General features: G+C 36.2%; 1 protein-coding gene across 3 annotated transcripts in view; it reads left to right on the top strand.

The window, feature by feature from the left end:
• The window catches only part of TDRD7 (tudor domain containing 7), a 91,360-nt gene that overhangs the window by 29,954 nt on the left and 38,676 nt on the right, over positions 1-22,730 (top strand). For all 3 annotated transcript variants that reach the window (XM_053568207.1, XM_053568213.1, XM_053568223.1), the window contains 2 exons: positions 8,892-8,965; positions 11,276-11,493. In XM_053568207.1, the coding sequence (XP_053424182.1) occupies positions 8,892-8,965; positions 11,276-11,493 (292 nt within the window). The remainder of the gene's footprint in view (positions 1-8,891; positions 8,966-11,275; positions 11,494-22,730) is intronic.

The following is a 22,730-nucleotide window of genomic DNA, read 5'->3' as shown; positions in this document are numbered from 1 at the left end:
CTAAAAGAGATCAAGCAGGAGCCTCACCAGTAACAGGTAAATATAACAGACCAAGACAGCACTGGAAGGGCTTTGAAAACTAAATCGTCACTGGGACTACAGCCTACAAAAGTGGACCAGGGCCTACATGCTAAACCTGAACAGAGTAACTGAGTGCCAAAATAAGAAATTTAAATAAGAGCCTCACATATGGCCATAAAGCCTAGGATACAATTAAAAAATATATGTATATCCTATACTAAGAATCCAGAAAACAACTTGAATGAGAAAAGACAGTTAATAGACACCAACACCAGGATGAATCAGATGCTGTAATTATCTGACAAGGATTTTAAACCAGCTATCAGTGAGCAATTATAAATACTTTTGAAACAAATGTAAAAACAGAAAATTTACCAAAGAAACAGAACATACAAAAAAGAACCAAATAGAAACTATAGTACTAGAAAAAACAATAGCCAGAATTTTTAAAATGCATTGGATGGACTCGGCGGAATGAGGAAATGGTCAGTAAACTTGAAGATAGAACAATAGAAACTACCCAGTCTGAACAAGAGTAAATAAAAGATCTAAAAATTCTGTTACTAGAAGAAGAAAAAGAGTGGGAGTGGGGCTGGAAGAGCTTGATGATGAAAACTTCTGAAATTGATCCAAGGACACAAACCTACAGATTCAAGAAGCTAACCTAACCCCAAACAGGATGAGTCCAGAGAAACCTAGTCCAAGAGGCCTCATAATTAAACTTCTGCAAACTAAAGATAAAAATAATCTTAGAAACAGCTAGAGAAAATGATGTGTCACCTATGGGGTAACACTAGTTTTATGACAGCAAATTTCTCATCTGCAACCATGAAGGAACCATGGAGGGAGGAAATAGTCTGACATTTTTCTAGGGTCAAAGAAAGCCTTGCCAACTGCAAATGCTATATCCAGCAAAAATATCCTTCAGGAATGATAGGGAAATAAAGTCATTCTTAGATGAGAGAAAACTAAGAAAACTTGTCATTTGTAGACCTCCTCTTAAAGAGTGGTTAAAGGAAGTTCTCTCAACAGAAAAGAAATAATAAGATGACTTGAAACTTCAGAAAGGAAAGAACAGAATGGATAAAAACAAATGTGCATATAATAGATTATCCTCACGAGTTTCTTTAATATTGTTGGAAGCAAAAAAACAACAACAACAACAACAACAAACCATCATACGAGGTGCTTTATATATGTAGAGGAAGAACTTAAAACAATTTTATTTATAAAGTGGGGACGGCAAAGAGACATAAATGGAAGTAAGGCTTCTATACTTCACGTGAAGTGATAAAACATTGATACTAATAAAATGTGATAAATGACATGTATATTATAATATTAGAGCAATCAAAAAGAAAACTATACAAAGTGACATACCAAAAAGCATTATAAATATTATCATTCAGGATGAAATTCTCAAAAATGATTAACCTATAAGAATGCAAGCAAAGAAAAATAGAGGAATGAGAAACAGAGTGAACAGAAAACAAATAATAAAATGGCTGACTTAAGCCCTAACATACAGTTACTTTAAAAACACATGAATAGATGTTTCATATGATTAGCCATTAGGGAACTGCAAATCAGAACTGCAGTAAAATATCATTGTAATGTACCTATCAGAATAGCTAAAATAAAAAAAAAGTGGTAATGCCACATGCTTGCCAGGATGCAAAGAAAGTATCACTCATATGTTGCTGTTCGAAATGTAAAAGAGTACAGCCACAGTAGAAAAGTGTTTAGGATTTTTTTTTAAAAAGCTAAGCAAAAGATTAATATTGTTAAAAATGTTCATACTACCCAAAGCAGTCTATAGATTCAATGCATTTTCTATGAAAATTTCAATGACATTTTTCATAAAAATAGAAAAAATTCTGAAATTTGTATGGAACCACAAAAGACTCTGAATAGCCAAAGCAATCTTAAACACAAAAGAGCAAAGCCAGAGGCATCACACTACTTGATTTCAAAATCTTCTACAAAGCTATATTAATCAAAACAGCATGGTACTGGCATAAAAACAGATACATAGACAAATGGAACAAAATAGAGAGCCCAGAAATGAATACACACACTTACAGTCTATTGATTTTTGATAAAGATGCCAAGAGCACACAATGGGGAAAGGACAGTCTCTTCAAGAAATAATTTTGGGAAAACTGGATATACACGTACAGAAGAATGAAATTAGACCCTCATCTCACACCATATACAAAAATCAACTCAAAATGAATTAAAGACTTAAACACAAGACCTGAAACTATAAAACTTCTAAAAGAAAATGTAGAGGAAAAGCTCCATGACATTGGTCTGAACATTGATTTTTTTTTTTTTGGATATGACCCCAAAAGCATAGGCAACAAAAGCAAAAATAGTCAAATGGGATTACATCAAACTAAAAAGCTTCTACACAGCATGAAGAGACAAGTTACGGAATGGGAGAAAATAGCTGTGAATATCTGACAAGGAATTAATATCCAAAATAATGTAAAGAATTCATCTCAGTATCAAGGAAATAACCCAATTAAAAAATGTGCAAAGGACATTTCTCAAAAGAAGACATGCAGCCTAAGCCCAGGAGTTGGAGGTTGCTGTGAGCTGTGTGACGCCACAGCACTCTACCAAGGGCAAAGTGAGACCCTGTCTCTACAAAAAAAAAAAAAAAAAAAGAAGAAGAAGGCATGCATACATCCAACAGTTGTATGAAAAGCTTCTCAACATTACTAGTCATCAGGGAAATGCACATTAATACCACAATGCCTCACATCCAGTGAGATGGCTACTATCAAAAAAAGATAGTTAAGTGCTGGCAAGGATATGGAAACAAGGGAACTCTGTTATACTGTGGGCAGGAATGTAAATTAGTACAGCCATTATGGAGAATTTTCTCAAACAATTAAAAGTAGATCCTACCATATGATCCAGCAACCCTACTCCTGAATATATATCCAAAAGATCTGAAATCAGTATGTTGAAGAGAGATCTGCATTCCATGTTCAGTGCAGCATCATTCACAACACCGAAGCCCTGGAATCAACCTAAGTGTCTATCAATGGATGGATAAAGAAAGAAAATGTGAAATTATATCACAATGGATTACTTGGTATTCAGCCTTTAAAAAGAAAACTCTTATCATTTCTAGCAGTGTGGATGAACCTAGAGGACATTATGCTAAATGAAATAAGCCAGGCACAGAAAGACAGCTTGATCTCATGTGGAATCTAAAAAAGTCAGATTCACAAAAAAAAAAATGTGGTTACCGAAGGCTGAGGGGTTGAGGAGATTGCAGAGTCATTAGTCAAAGGAAACAAGTTTTCAGTTAGATAGGAGAAATAAGTTCAATTGATTCACATCGTGGTGACTGTAGTTAATATGTTGTATACTTGAAAAATTGCTAAAAGAGTAGCTTTTAAGCGTTCTCACCAGATAAAATATGTGCAGGACTGCATATGTTAAATAGCTTGATTTAGCCATTTCACAACATACACATGTCAATCCATTGTGTTACATATGATAAATATATATAATTTTTACTTGTTAATTAATAAAAAACTAGATATGCAACCGCAGTGTGTCCTAGCAGTTGCACTTCTGGGCATGTATCCCAGAGAAATGAAAACTTAAGTTCATGTAAAAACCTGTATATAAATGTTCATAGTAACTTTATTCATATTAGCCAAAAACTGGAAATAACTCAAATGTCCTTAAGTAGGTGAATAAACAAATAGTGGCACTTTGTATACAAGTGCATACAAAACTGGTAAAATCTGAATGACCTCTAAATTGTACCTATGCTAGTTGGTTTTGATAATCTATATAAGGTTTTACCACTGCGGGAGAATGGGCGAAGGGTATGTGAGACCTCTATGTACATTTTTTATAATTTCTCATGAATCTGTATTTCAGAGTAAAAAGTTTAAAAATTGTCAACAATGGCTCGGTGCCTGTGGCTCAAGCGGCTAAGGTGCCAGCCACATACACCAGAGCTGGTGGGTTCGAATCCAGCCGCCGCCCGCCAAATAACAATGATGGCTGCAACCAAAAATTAGTGGGACGTTGTAGTGGGCGCCTGTAGTCCCAGCTACTTGGGAGGCGGAGGCAGGAGAATAGCTTGAGCCCAGGAGTTGGAAGTTGTTGTGAGCTGTGATGCCACAGCACTCTACCCAGGGCAATAGCTTGAAACTGTCTCAAAAAATTAAGACTTTACCTCTTTCATGTTTACATGGATGGAGCTGGAACATATTATTCTTAGCAAAGTACCTCAAAGGAAAAAAGTATCCAATGTACTCAGCCCTACTATGAAACTAATTTATAGCTTTCATAAAAGCTGTAACCCAATAATAGCCTAAGAATATGGGGAAAGGGGAAAGGGAGTGGAAGGGAGGGGGAGGATGGGTGGAGGAAGGGTAAATTGGTGGTATCACACCTACGGTGCATCTTACAACGGTACATGTGAAACTTACTAAATGTAGAATCGAGATTTTTTAACAGAATAACTAAGAAAAAGCCAGAAAGGCTATGTTAACCAGTGTTATGAAAATATTTCAAATTGTATATAAAACCAGCACATGGTACCCCATGATTGCATTAATGTAGACAGCTATGATTTAATTAAAAAAATTTTTTAAATAAAAAAAAAACACTGTCTCATGAACAGGTCATGACAAAAATAGGAAAATTATAAAAGAATATAAATAAATAAATAAATAATAAAAATTGACAGCAAAAGCCTTATGTAAGGGTTTAGTTTTGAGGGTTAATGTATGTTTTTGTCATTTACCTTTCAAATTTTGAATTTCATATTAAGAATTTTAAATTTTGTATGGTAGACTGTCTTATACAACAGTTTCTAGAACTGCATACCTACCTGTCTCAGCTATTGAAATGCCTTTGTATGGATTATAGTACAGATCGTTTAAGTTACAATAGGCACATGACTGAAAAAGCATCTTTCAAGTATTAGGCTAAAGTAGATTAATGTAAATTTATTGTTTTCTGAGTCCTTGTACATTTAATACTCATTTACTAAATATAAAAGAATTTTCTAAAATTACAGTTGTTGCTTTGTTATGGTAGCCAAAGCTTAATAGTATGTATACGGTGTAGAAAATGTATAAAGTACAAGGAAAGTAAAAGGAAAGAAAAATTTGCCTCTAGTCCAAACATAAATGTAAAATATGCAAAAATATCTATCTTTTTGATTTATATGTATATATGAGTTTTTAGAAATACAAGTTGGGTAATGCTATGTATAACTATTTTACAATGGATTTTAAAGGGAAATCTATTGTGAATACTTTCCATATATGAAGTAAACTTCTTATATCATTATTTTTAGCAGTAGGTTAGTACCTTGTCCAATCACCTGTTGTTGAATAAGAAATGATTTACGTTATTGTAAAAAATTCTGCAGTGGTCATGTTTGTAGGACAGTTCTTGCATGTGTTCTTGGCTAGTTCCTGTGGAATAAACTGGTAGGAATAGAATATCTGAGTAAGAGGATGTATACACTAAGGCTCTTACTAGATTGTGCTCTAAACAGATTATACCAATTTGTATTCTTCTATCTAGAAGAAAGTGAGAGTGATTATTTTCTTGTATCTCTGACAACATTGAGCATCTGTTTTTTTCTTTGCACTTTGGAAAGTAAAGAAATGTACCTGTTTTAATTTACACTTCCTTGATTTTAATTCTTAAGGAAGTTATATTTTTGTCATGTATTTATTAGCCCAATCTAGGTCTTATGTGAATTATAGGTTTTTGTCCTTTGCACAATTTTTTTAATTGGCTCTTTTCTTCCTATTTGTAAAAGTAATTTATGAATGAAAGATGTTGAGTCTTTAGCTGTAATGTGTTGGGATATTTCCTCAGTTTATTTAAAAATTTGGGGGGTATAAAAACTTTAATGTTTTACATAGTTACATCTATCTTTTTACTTTATGGCTTCTGGCATTAGGTGGTAAGAGAAACAGTTCCCCAATATTATGTGATAGGTCTTCTGTTTTCTTCTGGAATCCTTCTGGTTTCTTTTTTTTACATTTAAATCCTTAATTCAACCAGAATGTATTTCATTGTATAGTATGAGAGGAGAAATCTTTTTTTTCTTTCTGGTTTGAAATGCTGTCTTTTCTGCTTTGAAATATTACTAACCTTTACTCTCTCCTTCCTCTCTTTACCTCTTGTATGTGCTTTTATTACACTTACCATAGCACTTAGTAGATTTTCTTCTTTTATTTAGATTTTATCATCATATTATCTATTGCTTTTTAACAGACTACCACAAATTTAGTAGCTTACAATAACACATATTTCTTATTTTATTTTGTTTCTGAGACAGGGTCTTTCTCTGTTGCCTTGGCTAGAGTGCAGTGGTGTCAGCCTAGCTCACAGCAACCTCAAATGCCTGGGCTCAGGTGATCTTCCTGCCTCAACCTTCCAAGTAGCCGGGACTATAGGCGTGTGCCACTATGCCCAGCTAATTCTTTATTTTTTGTAGATTTGGGGTCTCACTCTTGTTCAGTCTCACCTTGGGCTCCTGACCTCAACTGATACTCCTGTCTCTACCTCACAAAGTAACAACACATATTTCTTTCTTTCTTTTTTTTTTTGCAATTTTTTGGCCGGGGCCGGGTTTGAACCCGCTACCTCCAGTATATGGGGCTGACGCCCTACTCCTTGAACCAAGGCACTGCCCACAACACATATTTCTTACTCATAGTTTCTGTGATTAGGAATCCAGACATGGTTAAGCTGGGTCCTTTGCTTCAGGGCTCTCATGAAGCTGCAATCAAGGTGTCAGCCATAGCTATGTCTTAAGTCAAGGCTCAACTGGAGAATAATGTGCCTCCACCCTGACTCACGTGGTTGTTGGCACATACAGTTGAACATACAGTTCCTTTTGGGTTTTCCTTAGTTTCCAACTGGCTATTGGCCAAAAACTGCCTTTCATTGCTTATCACGTGGGCCTTCCCAGTGTGGCCATTTGCTTCATCAAAGCTAACAAAGGAGAGATTTTAGTAGCAAGTTGGAAATTTGAATCTTTTGTAATCTAATAATTTGTAATCCCCTCAATCTTAAAGCATTTTATTGGTTAGAAGCAAGTTACTCAAAGGCAAGGGATTGCACAAGGCTGTGAATACCAGGAAGCAAGAATCTTTGAAGGCATACAAGTAGCTGTTTACCATAGTCTGTTTTCTCAACTATACCTTACAGTCCCACAGAGTAGGATATGTTTCTCTTGCTTATCATTGGTCATTACTGTTTGACACACAGTAGGTATTAATACCCTGTTTTCCCGAAAATAAGACATCCTCTGAAAATAAGACCTACTTACAGGAAAGATAAGACGTCCCCTGAAAATAAGACCTAGCGCATCTTTGGGAGCACACCTTAAAATAAGACACTGTCTTATTTTCGGGGAAACAGGGTATGCCTCTAATAAATAGCATATGTATAGATTGGGGATTTTTTGATTTGGACCAGTTTAAGTCTTTGTCTTTAAAGAAACAAAAGAATACATCTAAATCTTATATAAAATAAAATTGATTAGACCTCTGTCATCTTTATTATGTTTGTTTTTCCTGCATTCCTGCAGTTTCCTTTGAAGAGCTTTCATTTCCTGTGTGTACTTTTTTCTTTTCTACCTGCCCTATCCATGCTTGAACCACAGCTGTCCTTCTGTAGTTTGTACCTGCATTCTTTGCTTGTAGCCCTTTGCTTTCTACTAGAGCCCTTGACGCTGACTCAAAAGCAGAGGAAGGTTCTAGTTTATTGTTCAGAGTTGGTGCAGAGGGAAGGAGTGCTTTCTCCCACCAGTTCTGCAAAAGTAGGAGTTAGATATGTTTTTGGCATCTTCTATTATTATTCAGATGCATTAATACACAAATACGATGCAATTATAATTGCATATACCAAATAAGCTTTTATTGGTAGCCTAGAATCTAATCTTTTTTTAGAACTATGTTATAGGGAAATGTGCTTAATTTCAAATCATCTCATTTTTAGAGTATTTCACACTATTCAAAAACTGGTGATACGTATGCTGTGTTGCCATCACCCACGACAGTCTCATCCTCACTGCTGGGCAGGTTGTCATGTTGACTCAGTCTGTCATAACTTACTTAGTCTCATAACATTCACTCCTCCTCTCAGGTTCCAAGCACTGCCCCAGGCCCTGGAAACACAAATAAGTAAGGCACTTAATAGTGAGGGAAATAGATATGAACTTAAATCACGTATGTGTGGTTTCTTTGTCCTATATCTGGAAAAATCTTACTGTATATATCCAATATCATTCATATAAAAATTATTTTGGCAAGGATCTGAGGGTAGAGATCTGTGTTTCTTTTTCGAGTAGTTATTTGAGCAAACCTTCCCCTGTCTGTTTTGAAATGCCACTTTTATTATGTGCTCAGATATATTGAATGTTTGTAAGCTTCTACATCTGTCCAGTGATTTTAAATGTTGTAACTTTATAAATGCATGTCAATATTTGGTTATCTAAGACCTTCATTTCTTGGCTATATTCCAAAATATTATCTGTGTTCAATGGTTTATTTTTTGTGTGGTTTTCTTTATTCTGTTTTGCTAGTTCCTTAAAGGTAATTAATTAGAATTCCGATTTCTAAGTTCTGGAAGAAGTTTTCAAAGACTTAATGGAAATTTAGCTTTTAACATTCTTTTCTCTGACTGAATATAAAATATAAAAGATGATACCAGGTTTTATTTTAATTTTTCTGAATTTGAAATATTTTAATGACTTGTTTTGTTGTTCATTGCCCTGAAGACTTTAAATGAAAAGTGTAGTGTTTAAAATTTTGTATAGACTTTGCTATTTGAATTTATTTTACTTTTTTTTTACACCTTAGGTTTAGCCCAAAGACATCCCTTTCACCATCTTTTCAGATGCATCTCTCAAGGACCTGTACTAAGGAACTGAGTGGTATGTTATCTGAACATTATCTTCATGGTACATGTTGGCTTCTGGAGCCTCAGGGCCGCAAGAGAAATATCTGGTGGTGGCTTTTGATATTTGTTCTCACCTTCTCCTTCTTGGAATATATCTCTTCTCCTTAACTTTCTTAATTTCTTTAAATAATGAATTAAAAGAATCTTAAAAAAATAATACTTCAAGGACATCATTATCATCCTGGCTTGAGGCCTTTCTCGCCCCAGACCTACTCTGTTTCACCTCCAGTGTGACCTGCAGAGACACTGTGTCCCTCCTTATCCTTTCACTCCTTAGTGGGTAGGCCCCTGAGACTTGGGAGTTGATTCCTCATTTTAGGGAAACTCCTGCCCTAGATTTAAAGTATATAAATATGGGACTTAAACGTATAAAAGAGTTTTAGATACTCCCCCACTTAAAAGCTGATACTTGATAAACTGTGTACAGTGACCACAAAGCATCTAAATATGCATACAAATAATTCTTCAGGTTATAAAATCAAAAATGCCTATTAAGAAAACAGTAAGAGACATACTAAAGTCAGAGTCTCTGGAAGTTAGAAATAGACCCACTCCCTAATTTGTCTTCTCTAATCAATGTGTAAATCCCCTGCTCATAGATCCACCCTGCTCATAGCATTTTTGGATCAGTGAATACAGTGTATGAAATGTAAATGTGATTTCACATGATTTGCTGCCTTTCATGATTAGTAAACTAAGTTGAGATTCTTTTTTCCATAGGAACACATCTCTAGTAGTTCATTGAACGACATGATTTTTGTTTGTAAGAATTATTTTTACATATGCATTTTCTTTGTATCCTTTTAGAAGCTTAAATTATAGTATAAGCTTTTTCTGTAGAAGAAATGGGACTTGTTTTAGGAAGATTACAGTGTACCTGGCAGAGCTGATCAAGACACACATGTACATACAGCCTTCCCTACATGCTGGAAGCCTAAATGACTTCTTTAATTTGTTTTAACAAAAGATAAGATGCTTAGGTGACTCCAGTGACCTCACATAGCAGATGCATTTGCAGATTCAACTATGGGTTAGCTGCTGACACTCTGTCATTAAGGGAGGGTCTGGCCAATTATGAGAAACTCTTCTTTTTTCACTGTTGTCTTATATCATCATTTAGGAAGAACTTAAATAAAGTAGCTGTGCCCTTACTAGGAAATATGGACAGCCTGGACCCTTTTGTTCTGTCAGTCTAATGCTTGGCAAGGCAAGGTCTTTTTACCCTTTGGTGGAAAGAGCAGAGTCAATATATGTGCATCTTCAAGGAACAGCTCACCCTTTGTCTTACTGGCATCCTCAGAGGCCAACATTTCCCAACCAGACTATATGTCTCTACCAGCAAATTAAAAATACTAGTGAAATGAAAATTACAGAATCTCAGCAGAGATATTGTCTGATTAAATTATGAATATATTTTGCTTGTAGATAGTCATTTATTAATATAGTGTATATTTCACTGAAGTTTTACAGAGATTTAGAATGAATTTCATACTTCTTAAAATACCAGAATTGTCAGCTACAGTGATCGCTCAAATTTCTTTATTATTCTAGGATGTTCATACAAGCCTTCTATGTTTTAAGTAGAAAATATGTGTAGGAGAGCTAGCCAACTCTTTATAAATGCACCCTTGTGAAAGATAGATGATTAATATTGGGGAAATACAAATCATTGTTATCTGTGGGTTAGAAACCTTTTATAATGTTTATAAACTAAGACTAGGATGATTATTGTAGATGTATCAATTTTTGAACTTCTGTATATTGCAAAATTGTTTTCATTAATAAAGGTGAAAAATAATTATAATTGTTAAACTTGGACAATTTTTGACCTTGTATAAAGTGGTCTTCAACCTTACTATTAAGGCATTACTCTTATACTTTGTGGACTGTAGCTTTAAATTCAATATTGCATATATACCAATATTGTCTAAAATTTAATCTTTCTTAGTTTCAGGTAGAAAATGGTTAATTAAATAATAAATTTAATTGTTCTTTACTTAGCAATATTATCTTGATGTTTAGAGTAAACTATAATGCATCCTTGCAAAGTAAAGAGGCCAGATTCCCTCTATGGGTACCTCTTGACCCTGCTGGTTATTTCAGGGTTATAACTTAAAAAGCGGTTGTCACAGTGCTGCTTTGCCTAATCCTGCTCACTTTTAGGTCCCTTGGCCACCACATTCCCACAGTAGAGCAGAGCCTAAGACACAGATAGATACTAGATAGTGGGGATAATCTAAAATGTTACGCATTTTGGTAATTCTATCATTTATTTAATTTAAAGATAATTTAAATCAGACTGTTGAAAAACCAAATGTCACGCCTCCTGCCTCTTACTCTTATAAAATGGATGAGGTTCAAAACCGCATAAAGGAAATACTAAACAAGCATAACAATGGCATTTGGATATCTAAGCTTCCACGTTTTTACAAAGAGTTATATAAAGAAGACCTTAATCAAGGAATTTTACAACAGTTTGAACACTGGCCTCATGTTTGCACGGTACGTTTTTCCTTATTTCTCCCTTCTAATGCCTCCTCCCTCCCAACTTTCAGATCTTGACAGTTATTAGTCATATCACCTTTATCCAGAGGGCACAAAGCACTTTATGTATGTTACCTCATTAATCTTTATCTCTAAAATTAACATATGTCAGTTCTTATTTATAGCAGTTTGTAAGGTTGACGGCTCTGGATTTTGTAATTGCTGTTTTTATATACTTTCTTTTAAATTATTCTAAAAATGCCTTGAATATGTGACAATGTATCGTTTTGTATTGACTAAACTGTTACAAGTAAACACCGATAGCTTTGCCGTTTTAATAACATAAATGTACTAGTAATAATCTTTATTAGCTTCAAATTTTATATGCTTTTCTTGAGCATTTGTAAAGACTTTCAACTGAACAAATTTTGGTTATTTTGGCTATTTATAGAGTACCTTATTTTTATTTTGAAATTAATATAGTGTTCATGTTTAAAATTTTTATCTTTGGAGGAAAACTTGACAAAAAAAGAAAAAATTGAAAATGATTTATCAAATTCCATGCCATTCATTCCTGTTCCTACTTGGGAGTCTATGATTATATTATCATAAGACAATGGATCATCATAATTTATTAGAAATCTTAGTTCAGCCACAGTTAGAGACAACTGGGTTCTTAAATTAATCTTTAGATGTTTATTGTTTTTATTTACATAAAATACATTAAAAATGTAACTTTTAAACAGTATCATTAACACTGCTTGGTGCTTCTAAGGTTGTAAATTAAATGTGTATGAGGATTATGAGTGGTTTGATAAAGGGCTTTTATTTCTTTAAGATGTATTTTAGCTTCCAAGCCTATTGGGCAAAGTATAGGGCACTCCCTCTTTATAAGCACCTGGCCTAAAGAAAGCATGTAGGCCAGGCATGGTGACTTATGCCCAGCACTCTGGGAGGCGGAAGTGGGAGGATCACCTGAGCTCTTGAGCTCAGGAGTTCAAGATCAACCTGAGCAAGAGCGAGATCCTGTCCCTACTAAAAATAGACAAATTAGTCAGATGTGGTGGCGTGGGCCTATAGTCCCAGCTATCAGGAGGTTTAGGAAGATCTCTTGAGCACAGGAATCTGAGGTTGCAGGAAAAGGAAAAAAAAGCATGTATTTTGTAACCGTTTTTTCCTCTAGGTGCTTAAGAAATTTGGAGGGAGACAAACATGAAAAAAATGACTAGGGCAGGCCAGGTGCAGTGGCTCATACCTATAATCCTAGCACTGTAGGAGGCCTAACACTTTGAGAGTCTGGGATGAGAGTTCAAGACCAGCCTGAGCAAGAGTGAGACCCTATCAGTGGTTCTCAACCTTCCTAATGCCGCGTCCCTTTAATACAGTTCCTCATGTTGTAGTGACCCCCAACCATAAAATTATTTTCGTTGCTAGTTCATAACTATAATTTTGCTACTGTTATGAATTGTAATGTAAATATCTGATATGCAGAATGTATTTAGGCGACCCCTGTGAAAGGGTTGTTCAACCCCCAAAGGGGTCACGCGAGATAACTGGGTTGAGAACCTCTGCTGTCTCTACTAAAGGCAACCAGAAAAATTAGCCAGGCATGGTGGCACTTGCCTGTAATCCCAACTACTTGAGAGGCTGAGGCAAGGGGATTGTTTGAGCCCAAGAGATTGCTGTGAGCTATGAAGCTGCAGCACTACCCAGGGCAAACAAGTGAGACTCTATCTCAAAAAAAAAAAAAGACTAGGGCAATGTGACAAATGTTAGAAGGTACAGTGTAAAGTGGGAAAACAAGATGAGATGTCAACCCCTGGAAATATGGCTCTGTTTCCCTACTTAACTCAAGAACATTTAAAGTTTTTTTTTTTTTCTTTTTTTCTTTTTTCTATTATACAGGTATTTATTAGACAAATGTTTTTAGCAAGGTAATACACTCGTTTTGTGAGATGGATGAAGTCTATCTCTGAAGAACATTTAAAGTTTTAAGAATGTTACCTCTGATTTATGTGGAATGTAGAATTCGTTCTTACAGCGGAATTTCCCAAGGTTGCTTTTTAATTCATTCCACTTTTATTTTCTTCTGGGAAGAATTTTCCCTTTGGATTCAGGTTTAGTGACAGACTTTCCTGTCCTTGAGGGGACCTTAGAGGAAGTTTTACCAGGCTGCTCAATTTCAAGGTTTAGTGCCTATAGCCCCTTCTTAGAATGCTAATAGTTCCTTTATTTTTTGAATCTATAAATATTCATAAACTTTATAGATTAGGTGAAAAGGTACTTTTTTAATTGCCAAGATAACATATGTAACTCCTTATTAAGCTTTGAAAAAGAAATCTTCTTTAGAGTAAAAATTTTAAAAATAAACTTTACAGGTTCTTAATGTATTGTTTCTGGTAATTTTATAGTCCACAAGCATTATTAGTCTTTGTGTAGCTTCTTATTTGTGGCTTTTTTGGGAAATTTTCATCCTTGCTACTCTTTGTGCCTCCAGAGTTGCAGATTTTCTCTTGCTAGAGTTGTAGGTGAGAGAGTATATATATTTCTCTTTGATGTTAAAATTTTACCTAAAATAAAGTTTCCTACTATGTTTTAGGTGCTAAACAACTGATGGGTTTTTTCTTGGTTGCTTTTTTCAGCACTTGAATTCATTTTTATTTTATGATTATTTTCTGTCCAAGTATGAGGGCAGAAAGCAGAAAAACAGTATTCCTTTCCTATTTTCTGGAAGTTTCCTTTCCAGAAAAACAGTATTCCTATTTACTATATGTTGTGTCTCTCAATTTTGAGCAGGATTATTCAGATGTGATCACTACCAATTTATAGGTGATGATAATTTGCTCAGTGAAGCATTGTATCTAGGAGACCCAAACTATTGACATCCATTGATAGTTTTGAAACTGTTTTTTTAACTTCTGAACATTTTTTAGCAGTCTGCTATTAAACAGTTTTAGTAGTTATACCATTGTTATTTTTTATTTATTTATTTATTTTGAGACAGAACCTTAAGCTATCGCCCTGGGTAGAGTACTGTGGCATCACAGCTCACAGCAACCTTTAATTCCTGGGCTCAAGCGATTCTCCTGCCTCTGCCTCCCAAGTAGCTGGGACTACAGGTGCCCACCACAATGCCCGGCTACTTTTTGGTTGTAGTTGTAATTGTTGCTTGGCAGGCCCAGGCTGGATTTGAACCTGCCAGCTCCAGTGTATACGGCTGGCACCTTAGCCTCTTGAGCTACAGGCGCCGAGCCACCATTGTTACTTTTAAACAGCTTTAGATTAGTTATTTTCCCTTTCTTCTAAGTTCTTGTTTTCACTTTGCTGAAGAGCAGAAACACTAAGAGCATGCCACTAGGGCCGATGTTACTATAAGCAAGATCGGTCTCAAGGCTGTACAGAAAGGTTAGGATATAATAGCATTTCTGTGGCTAGTCACGTAACTGAAGAAGAAATCCAAGTGTGGAATATTCTTTCTTTTTAAAAAAAAGTGTTTTCTCCTCCAATGATACAAAACATTCGTTATGAAAAAGGTTGAAAAGTGATAAAAGAAATAAGTCACAGATTATCCTGCCACCCAGAGATTACTACTTTCAAAGATTTCTGTTTGAATATCACAATGGGCACCTTCAGCTTCATTGACCAACTAGCTTTAAATTTTACTTTCATGGAGGCTCTAATCAGCTATGTGCTATAAGCCACTTCACAAGGATGTTGAAAGACATTTTGATGCAGGCAGAAGGATGCTTTGAATCTGTTCTTAATCTTTTGGATCCTTCAGACAGCAAAATGTATACTGAGAGTTTTCAAAGCTAAAGCAACATGTGGAGTTATTAACAGTGATAGATTAGTGCCTTGGTGTTCCAAGGCAACTTGTGAGGGCAGTGGAAATTGTGCAGAAGCTGTCTTGGAAAGGCAAAGATCCCAAGACAGTAAGCCTACATACCAAGGATACTGGAATCTAAGAGCTCCCACTGAGTCCTCGGATGGCAGCAGCACCTCACGGCTATTCTAGAGCTGTAGTCTTGTTAAAATGGCTTTTCTTAACAAAAAAAAAAAAAAAAGGCTTTTCTTAACTGTTGTATTTGACCAGGATTTATAAAACGCTTCTATGTGACAGCTGCTGACCTGGTGCTAGGGATAAAGTAGTAAACAAGATAGACATGGTTCTTACTTGATGGAATTTCTGTCAAGCAGGGAAAATAAACCTTGAGCAAATGAAGATAAGCCTGTTATTGTGAAGAAGTGCAGGGTGCTGAGGGAATGTGTAAACAGGAGGACTCAACTTAGTCTGATGAATCAAGAAACTTTCTAGGGAAGGTGGCTATTAAGCAAAAACCTAACAGATGAGTTGATATAAGTTAGGTCAAGAGGGGGGAGAAAAGCACCTCAGACAAAAGAAACCATTTGTGCCAAAGTCTGAAGATGGGAAAACATGCTGTTTTCAGGAAACCAAGAGAAATTCAATAAGAAGAAAGTGGCTCAGGCTGGGCCTGGTGACTCAGACCTGTAATCCCAGCACTTTGGAAAGCTGAGGCAGAAGGATCACTTAAGCCCAGGAGTTTGAGGTTGCAGTGAGCTATAATGATGCCACTGCACTCCAGCCTGGGCAACACAGTGAGACTCTGTCTCAAAAAAAATAAGTTTGGCTCATGAAGAAGCTCAGGGGGCAAGCAGAGGCTAAGCCGCTTCATTCAGGAGTCATCATTCCAGGCAGACACTTCATTTCCTTGCCCTGAGGTCACCCAGGAACCATGGCTTTGTGCTAAGTGATTGCTAGTGAAATTCCAAATATTGCACCGATGTCTGCTGAACACCTGAGATTTGGTCGAAATTTTCTATTCTCTGTAACATGGGTGAAGAGAAAGACCTCTCCATACCTACATTAGAATATATGTCTTGCCTAAAGCTGTTAAGAGAGCTGAGAAACTGGTTTGTGAGCCAGACTAGAGATATTCAGCTGAGGAGACTTTCCATCAGTAACCCCAAGACCTGCTGAAAAGCAGTTGTGAGACAGCTGGGAAAACATTCTAGTTGGGCTGGAGGCATACCAGGCTTTAATTAGAATAATATTTTGTTAATGACAAAATAAAATTAGAGAATATAAAATTAAATGAGGAAAAACTGCCAATTATGCTAATTATTCATGGCTTCTCCAAAGATGTTTCACTATTAATTTCTATTTTTATTATATGTCGCTTTCCTATCCTTTACTAAGCTTTAAGTTAGTACTCTACTACCAAAGACTCTTAAAAATTCTGAATTGTGTCACTACAGTAATTTCTGTAATATCAAAGGAGGGAACAGCAGTTCTGTTGCTTACATAGAAATGTGTTTTTATATTTTGGGATGTTTAGGAATCTCACGTAACTTTAATTATGGCAATTATAAAAGATAATAAAGCATCTTTCAGGCCATGCAAAATGAATTGCCTTTTTAAAATGCCTGGATATTTCTGAGTTAAAAAGCAACAATAACAAAAACAGTTGGTACTTCTAAAGAAGTGGCACATAAAGCGCAGTGACTGTGTTCAAACTTAATGGGATCAAATACACTTTACATAGCAATACTGGCAGAAGCCACAATGAAAAGGTAAACTGAAGACTTGGAATTATAGCCATAAAATTTTAAAAATAAAATAATTTTTTCAGTTTTTTACCAATAAAAATAATGTCATGAGCACATTATTGGAGCAATTTTAACTTTAATTTTAGTGAACATCTGAATAAAAAAGAAAATAGCATTGTTGCAAAATCAAGGTAGAATAATTGAGGGAGAATGTTGCAGTTCTGGAACTTCAAACAGAAAGAACCCATAGGCCCCATAGCACACTAGAAAGAGATTGAGCATTGAGGTAGATTTTTACCTTGTTGTTTCTAGCTGTATGCCTTTCAGCATACGAATCATCCTCTTGGATCCTCAGTTTGCTCTAAAATATGACTAATTCTGCCCATGTCATAGGATGGTTTTGAGAATCAAATGAGAGAAAATATATAAAGTAGCTGCCAGTACAGTATCAGAAACATAGCAGGTATTTAGTAAAAGGCAGCTGTTAACTTTTTGAGAGGTGGTCCAGCTTAAATTAAAGCCAAAAACCATTGCTGAACCAAGAGCATGCCCAGCAGCTCTGCAAAGGAAATTATCTCAGTGAAAACAGAGGAAAATCTGAAGAGGGAAGAACAAAAGTTTAAATTGAGAAGAAATAGGAGCAGTGAATGAAATAACTTCAAAGGAATTAAAACAAACTGAGGTGAATTTCTGCCATGGTAGAGGGAGAGATTCCTCCCTCCCCACCCTCTCCCAGCCTCATTCCCACCCCTACCCCTGCAGAGGTAATGAGGGCAAGGAAAGTCTCAAATACCACAGCTACCAGCTGAGATTATCCCAAAATATTCTGCACATCTTCAACCAGCAGACTCTATTATCTTCCTAAAGGAAATTGAGCAAGGAGCCTAACTTCCAGCCATGGTAATGGAATATGACCTGGGAAGTTTAAAATAGTTGCAGTTTGTGCCTAAGACAGCATCAATGAAGTCTTTCCTAGTTAAGGGGTGGGAGTGAGTGTTGCCTCTAGAGCAATGATTCTCAACTTTCCTAATGCCGCGACCCTTTAATACAGTTCCTCGTGTTGTTGTGACCCCCAACCACAACCATTTTATAAAATGTTGGGCTTATCATCGCTAGCATCAGTACACTGCTACAGAGATGGTTGTGCATCTGAGATGGACCTTGAGTTAGATGGGTTTGGCTTTAGCTCATCTTACTGTATTTTCCTGCATACATAATGTTTGCCATCTTTGCTGCCCGTTATGGGCTTCAGATCTACATTGATCAATTTGTCTTCATTGTGACTCAGTGATGCCACTGGGGACCATTTTCTCAATTGTCTAACTTTTCCAGTACTTCTCAACTTTTGCATAAAAAAGGCTACCTCTTAAGGAGGTCATCAACCAGTCTGTCTTTCTGTGAACAGAGTAATCATAGGGTGTAACCTTCTGGTCAGTAACTCTTGGATATTTTCATTGTTGCTAGGTACCCAGGGGTCTTTCATTCACTGCTGAAGCCAAATTATTAAATTGGTTTGGTTTTTATGTTGTTGTTACTTTATTTTGTTTTTAATCATTTTTTGGTTTGTTTTGAGTTTATAACCATTGCTAATGTTTAGAGCGCTAGAAAGCAGGTCTCCAGGTAAAGGTGATTTTACTGTACTGTCTCAGGTTTGGATTGGGTAGTGACCATGTAAAATGAAAATGAAATTTAGAATTAATTTAAAGTTTCAATATAAAGAACCACTACCCCATGGAAACAAAACTTTGCCCATACAAATGCTTTGAAAAATTCCTTGATTTAATTGGATGAAACCACTTCTGTTATGGAATCCCAAAGAAAATTCTAATTCCATAAGAGATAGTAAGCTTACCCAGAAGTCTATGCTGCAGAATTAGCAGAGCCTTCATAGACTTGGAGGCGTTTGGCTTCAAGAACTTTAAGTTTACAGCACAGGAAAAACAAGAAAGGAAGAAGGGAAGACCTTACAGAGTTGAGAAAAAGAAAGTTTCTAGGTATATAGGATGAAGACTTTCATTGGTGTGAATGAGCAAGCTCCTGAAGGAACTGATGTAAGTCCTTGGGCCTCACATCTGCCATACCTAATATATCTCCTCCAAACTTAGAGAAACCCAGAGGGGTATAAGAGAAGTATCTCATTCAAGTTGTGATTCCAAGTGAGGCAGAAATCAAGCTGAATATAATGAATTTGTGGGTAGAAAGTGTAAGGCTTATTAGATGCAGAATCTTTTGATGATCACCAGGGGCGGTGGCTTGACTCCGTGATGTAGGGAGCTACCCTTTTATGTTACCTGTCTCTGCTATTGGGAAGTGGAGTGGGTGTCCATGCATAGTGTGTGAAGTTATAGTCTTGCCACTTCCCATCACTGGACTGGTGATTTTTGGGGTAGACAACCAAAACCACAGAAAAAATATAGAGCTGCAAAACAAAGAGAATATTCAGGACAAGGTTATGATCCTGAGTCTTCTCCTGCAGTAGAGGCCTTTTGATCCCTTCCTCAGATATATACCTGAACCAGATAGAACAAAGGAACTAGAAGCTATAAAAGCCCCCTCCTCAGAGGTCCACCTGAAATGGTTAGCAGCTGATTTGTCACACTAAGGAAATAATAAAAGCCGTGTTTCAAGTAGACCTTGGCTGACCTTGGTCATTTGTGAAGACCAGAAGACAGCTCTGTCTTGGGGGATGAGGGGGGAAAAGAACATGTAAGTCTTATCAGCTGTACCAGCACAGTGAAGAATGGCCACCATGCTAAAACTCACATTGCAGCAATTCCTTGTCTTTGGGGGAGACTCTTGTCAGCAGGGGATTGTTATGGTAGTTGATCTCTTTCCTAAGCCCAATTGGTAGAAAATAAAAAGAGACAGTATGCTTTATGGAGGGCATTATGGTAATCACAGTAGAATGCACAGGAAAAGCAAATTTCCACTCCTATGAAAACTTAAAATTTAAGCTGAAAAAACATTTGTTTTAAATTATATTTTTAAACTTTAAATAGTATGAAATTCATGAATTTTTCCCTTTGAATTGAGAAACCCTTTAGCCATTCTCCAAAGGTTGGTTAATGAAGTATGTAGACCAGGCATATTTTCCATATCACTACATTTATCTGTGCCTGAAGTGTTGGAGGATATCTTTATCAACTCCAGGTAGTGTTAGGTTCAGTTCCTAAAGTCAGGCCTATCTATATCTTGGTAAATGCTCATTTGGATTCAAAGAGGCCAAATCACTGGACAACAAATGGAAGTTAGGCACATAAGCAACACTTACGAGGTAAAAAAGTGCCTACAATTCGAGGAACTAATCATTTGGCTGAAGATTATCTTTCTCAAACAATAAAAATAAAACAAAACTGCTGAGAAAAGAAATTTGTTTTTAGTTCATATGGTTATTTGGCTACTATTTAGACTTGGGATAAATTCAGGTTTATTGGTTAAAATTTTTACAGGCTGACTTACATGCATCAGACAGACCTCTGGAAGCTTAGCATTTAGTATTATACTTCAGATCTTTAAGGATTATTCTGTAATAAAGGTCAGAAAAAAGGGGAATTCTGTTCTTGCTCCTGGACCAACTCATTAAGTGGACATAGTGCTCATAACTTCTGTTGAGACAGTAATTCCTATTTAGAAAAACTCATTTAGAGATTTGATAAAAATTAAGTACATCGTTAGGTAATTGGCCCCATCTAAAGCATAGGTGGAAATGGCAATTTAGGGACTGAAAGGAGGGGGGACTGAATAAACATTGAAGTATCTCATATTCTCAGTTCATTTATTGGAAAGAAAAGGCTCATAAAGCTGAAGAGCCCTTCTTAACCTCTCTTGAGTTGGAAAAAGCCATGTGGAGAGGAGGGGGATAGGAGTTATGAAAGTTAGTTTAGGTAAATAAGATGGGCTATCATCCACTGAAATTAGCCTCTACCTTCACTTCAGAGAAGGTATTGGAAAGAGGTTGGTAAGTGAAAACTGAAGAAGAGTTTTAAGATGGCACCTACAGGCTTTGGATATAGAGGACTACCACATCTGCATCTAAAATTACATTCATGTGCCAAATAATGACAGTTCAGTCAGTAATGAACCGCACGTATGATGGTGGTCCCATAAGATTATAATGGAGCTACGCAATGGAGTAGCCTATACTATTAATAATAGGTTTGCATCGTTGTGCTTTGTGTTGTTTGCACAGTGACAAAAATCACCTGGCAACGCTTGACATGTTTCTCAGAATGTATTCCCATTATTAAGTAATGCCCAACTATACGTCAGTGGTATTCTATATGACAAATGAGTATCTCACATAGAATTCTGCTTTCTTTTTCCATTTGCTCCTAAAGAATGTTTTTAAAACTTTCCCTGGTTACCCAGTCTGCATTTATATCTTAATAAATGTCTTAAAGCACAGTGAAGATTGACATTTTAAGATTCCAAACATGGGTCTCTAGAGAAGTAGACTAACCATCGAGAGAAGATGAGGAGTATTCCAAATATGTGTGCTGCTGTGGCTTAAAATTAGGAACATAACTTGACAGTCATAGCAAGTGCCATCCAGAGAGTCTTAGGGTGCCAGGAACCCAGCACTGGGGACAGAGATGCCTGCACCTACGAGGCATGTACTAATCTCCTCTGCTTTTGGTGATGCTTGAGGCCTTTAGGTGTGGAACTTCTCCTCAGTCCTCAAAACTTAAGCACATGTTGGCAGAATAAAGAGGAAAATTTAATGTTTTGTCTTTACATTGCTATTATCCATTTCTTGTATATCATCCAGAATATGTAGTCAGACCAAGAAGTATCTATTTTGATATCTAATTAACTGTCTTTTGACTAAAGCTCTTTCTGTGATAACAAACCTTTTTTTGTACATACATATTTGTTCCCTCTTCCATTGTATGGAGAGTAAAATAAATGAGGTCAGTGTTCTTTACTAATAAGCTACCCACCCAGCATATTTTAATATTTTGTTCTTCTGGGTGTGTGTGAGAGGGCTTCCTGTAAGCAAAATATATATATATATATATATATAAAATTACCCTAGAGAATCCTCCTAACAGCTTAAATTATAGCTAAGGAGTAACTGAATGGGAGCTGATGAAACTGGAACATTTCAGAAGACTGAAAATATTAACTGCAATCTAAACTAGCACAAGGTTTGATAAACTGCTTTTGTATAGAGACAGATAGTAAACTTCCTAGGCTTTCTGGGCCAAGAGCTGTGTGGCACAGTTTATCTCAATTACTCAACTCGGCCACTGCAGTACAAAAGCAGCCATACATAATACATAAGCAAATTAAGCATGACTGTGTTCCAAAATAACTTCTTAGCTCATGGGCCATGAGTTGCACCAGGCTGCAGGCCAAAGTTTACTGACCCCTGGTCTAGCAGTAGAAGAGCTTAGAACTTGAAAGAGTACTGTACCTCCATTTCTCTCCTCTTTTCTTCTCTTACATAAAAAGATCCCATCAAACCACGCCTCTCAGGAATGGTATGCGAACAAAATTAGAGAAGGGATGGCTGGTATTGTTAACACTTACTCATTAGAGTGACAGCACTTAAAGCCAACTTTCTCTGTGATTGTTTTAAAACTTTATCTCTAGAACATCGTTTTCTAAATAATAGAAAACTGAGGGTTTTCTTAGGATGTAACAGTAAGAAGAGGGCTAGCACTCCTATTTTGTCTAAATATTTT

Source organism: Nycticebus coucang, chromosome 2, assembly GCF_027406575.1.
Source record: "Nycticebus coucang isolate mNycCou1 chromosome 2, mNycCou1.pri, whole genome shotgun sequence".
Classification (NCBI taxonomy): Eukaryota; Metazoa; Chordata; class Mammalia; order Primates; family Lorisidae; genus Nycticebus; species Nycticebus coucang.
Note: the sequence above shows the minus strand (reverse complement) of the source record. Positions and strands in the feature narration are given on the sequence as shown.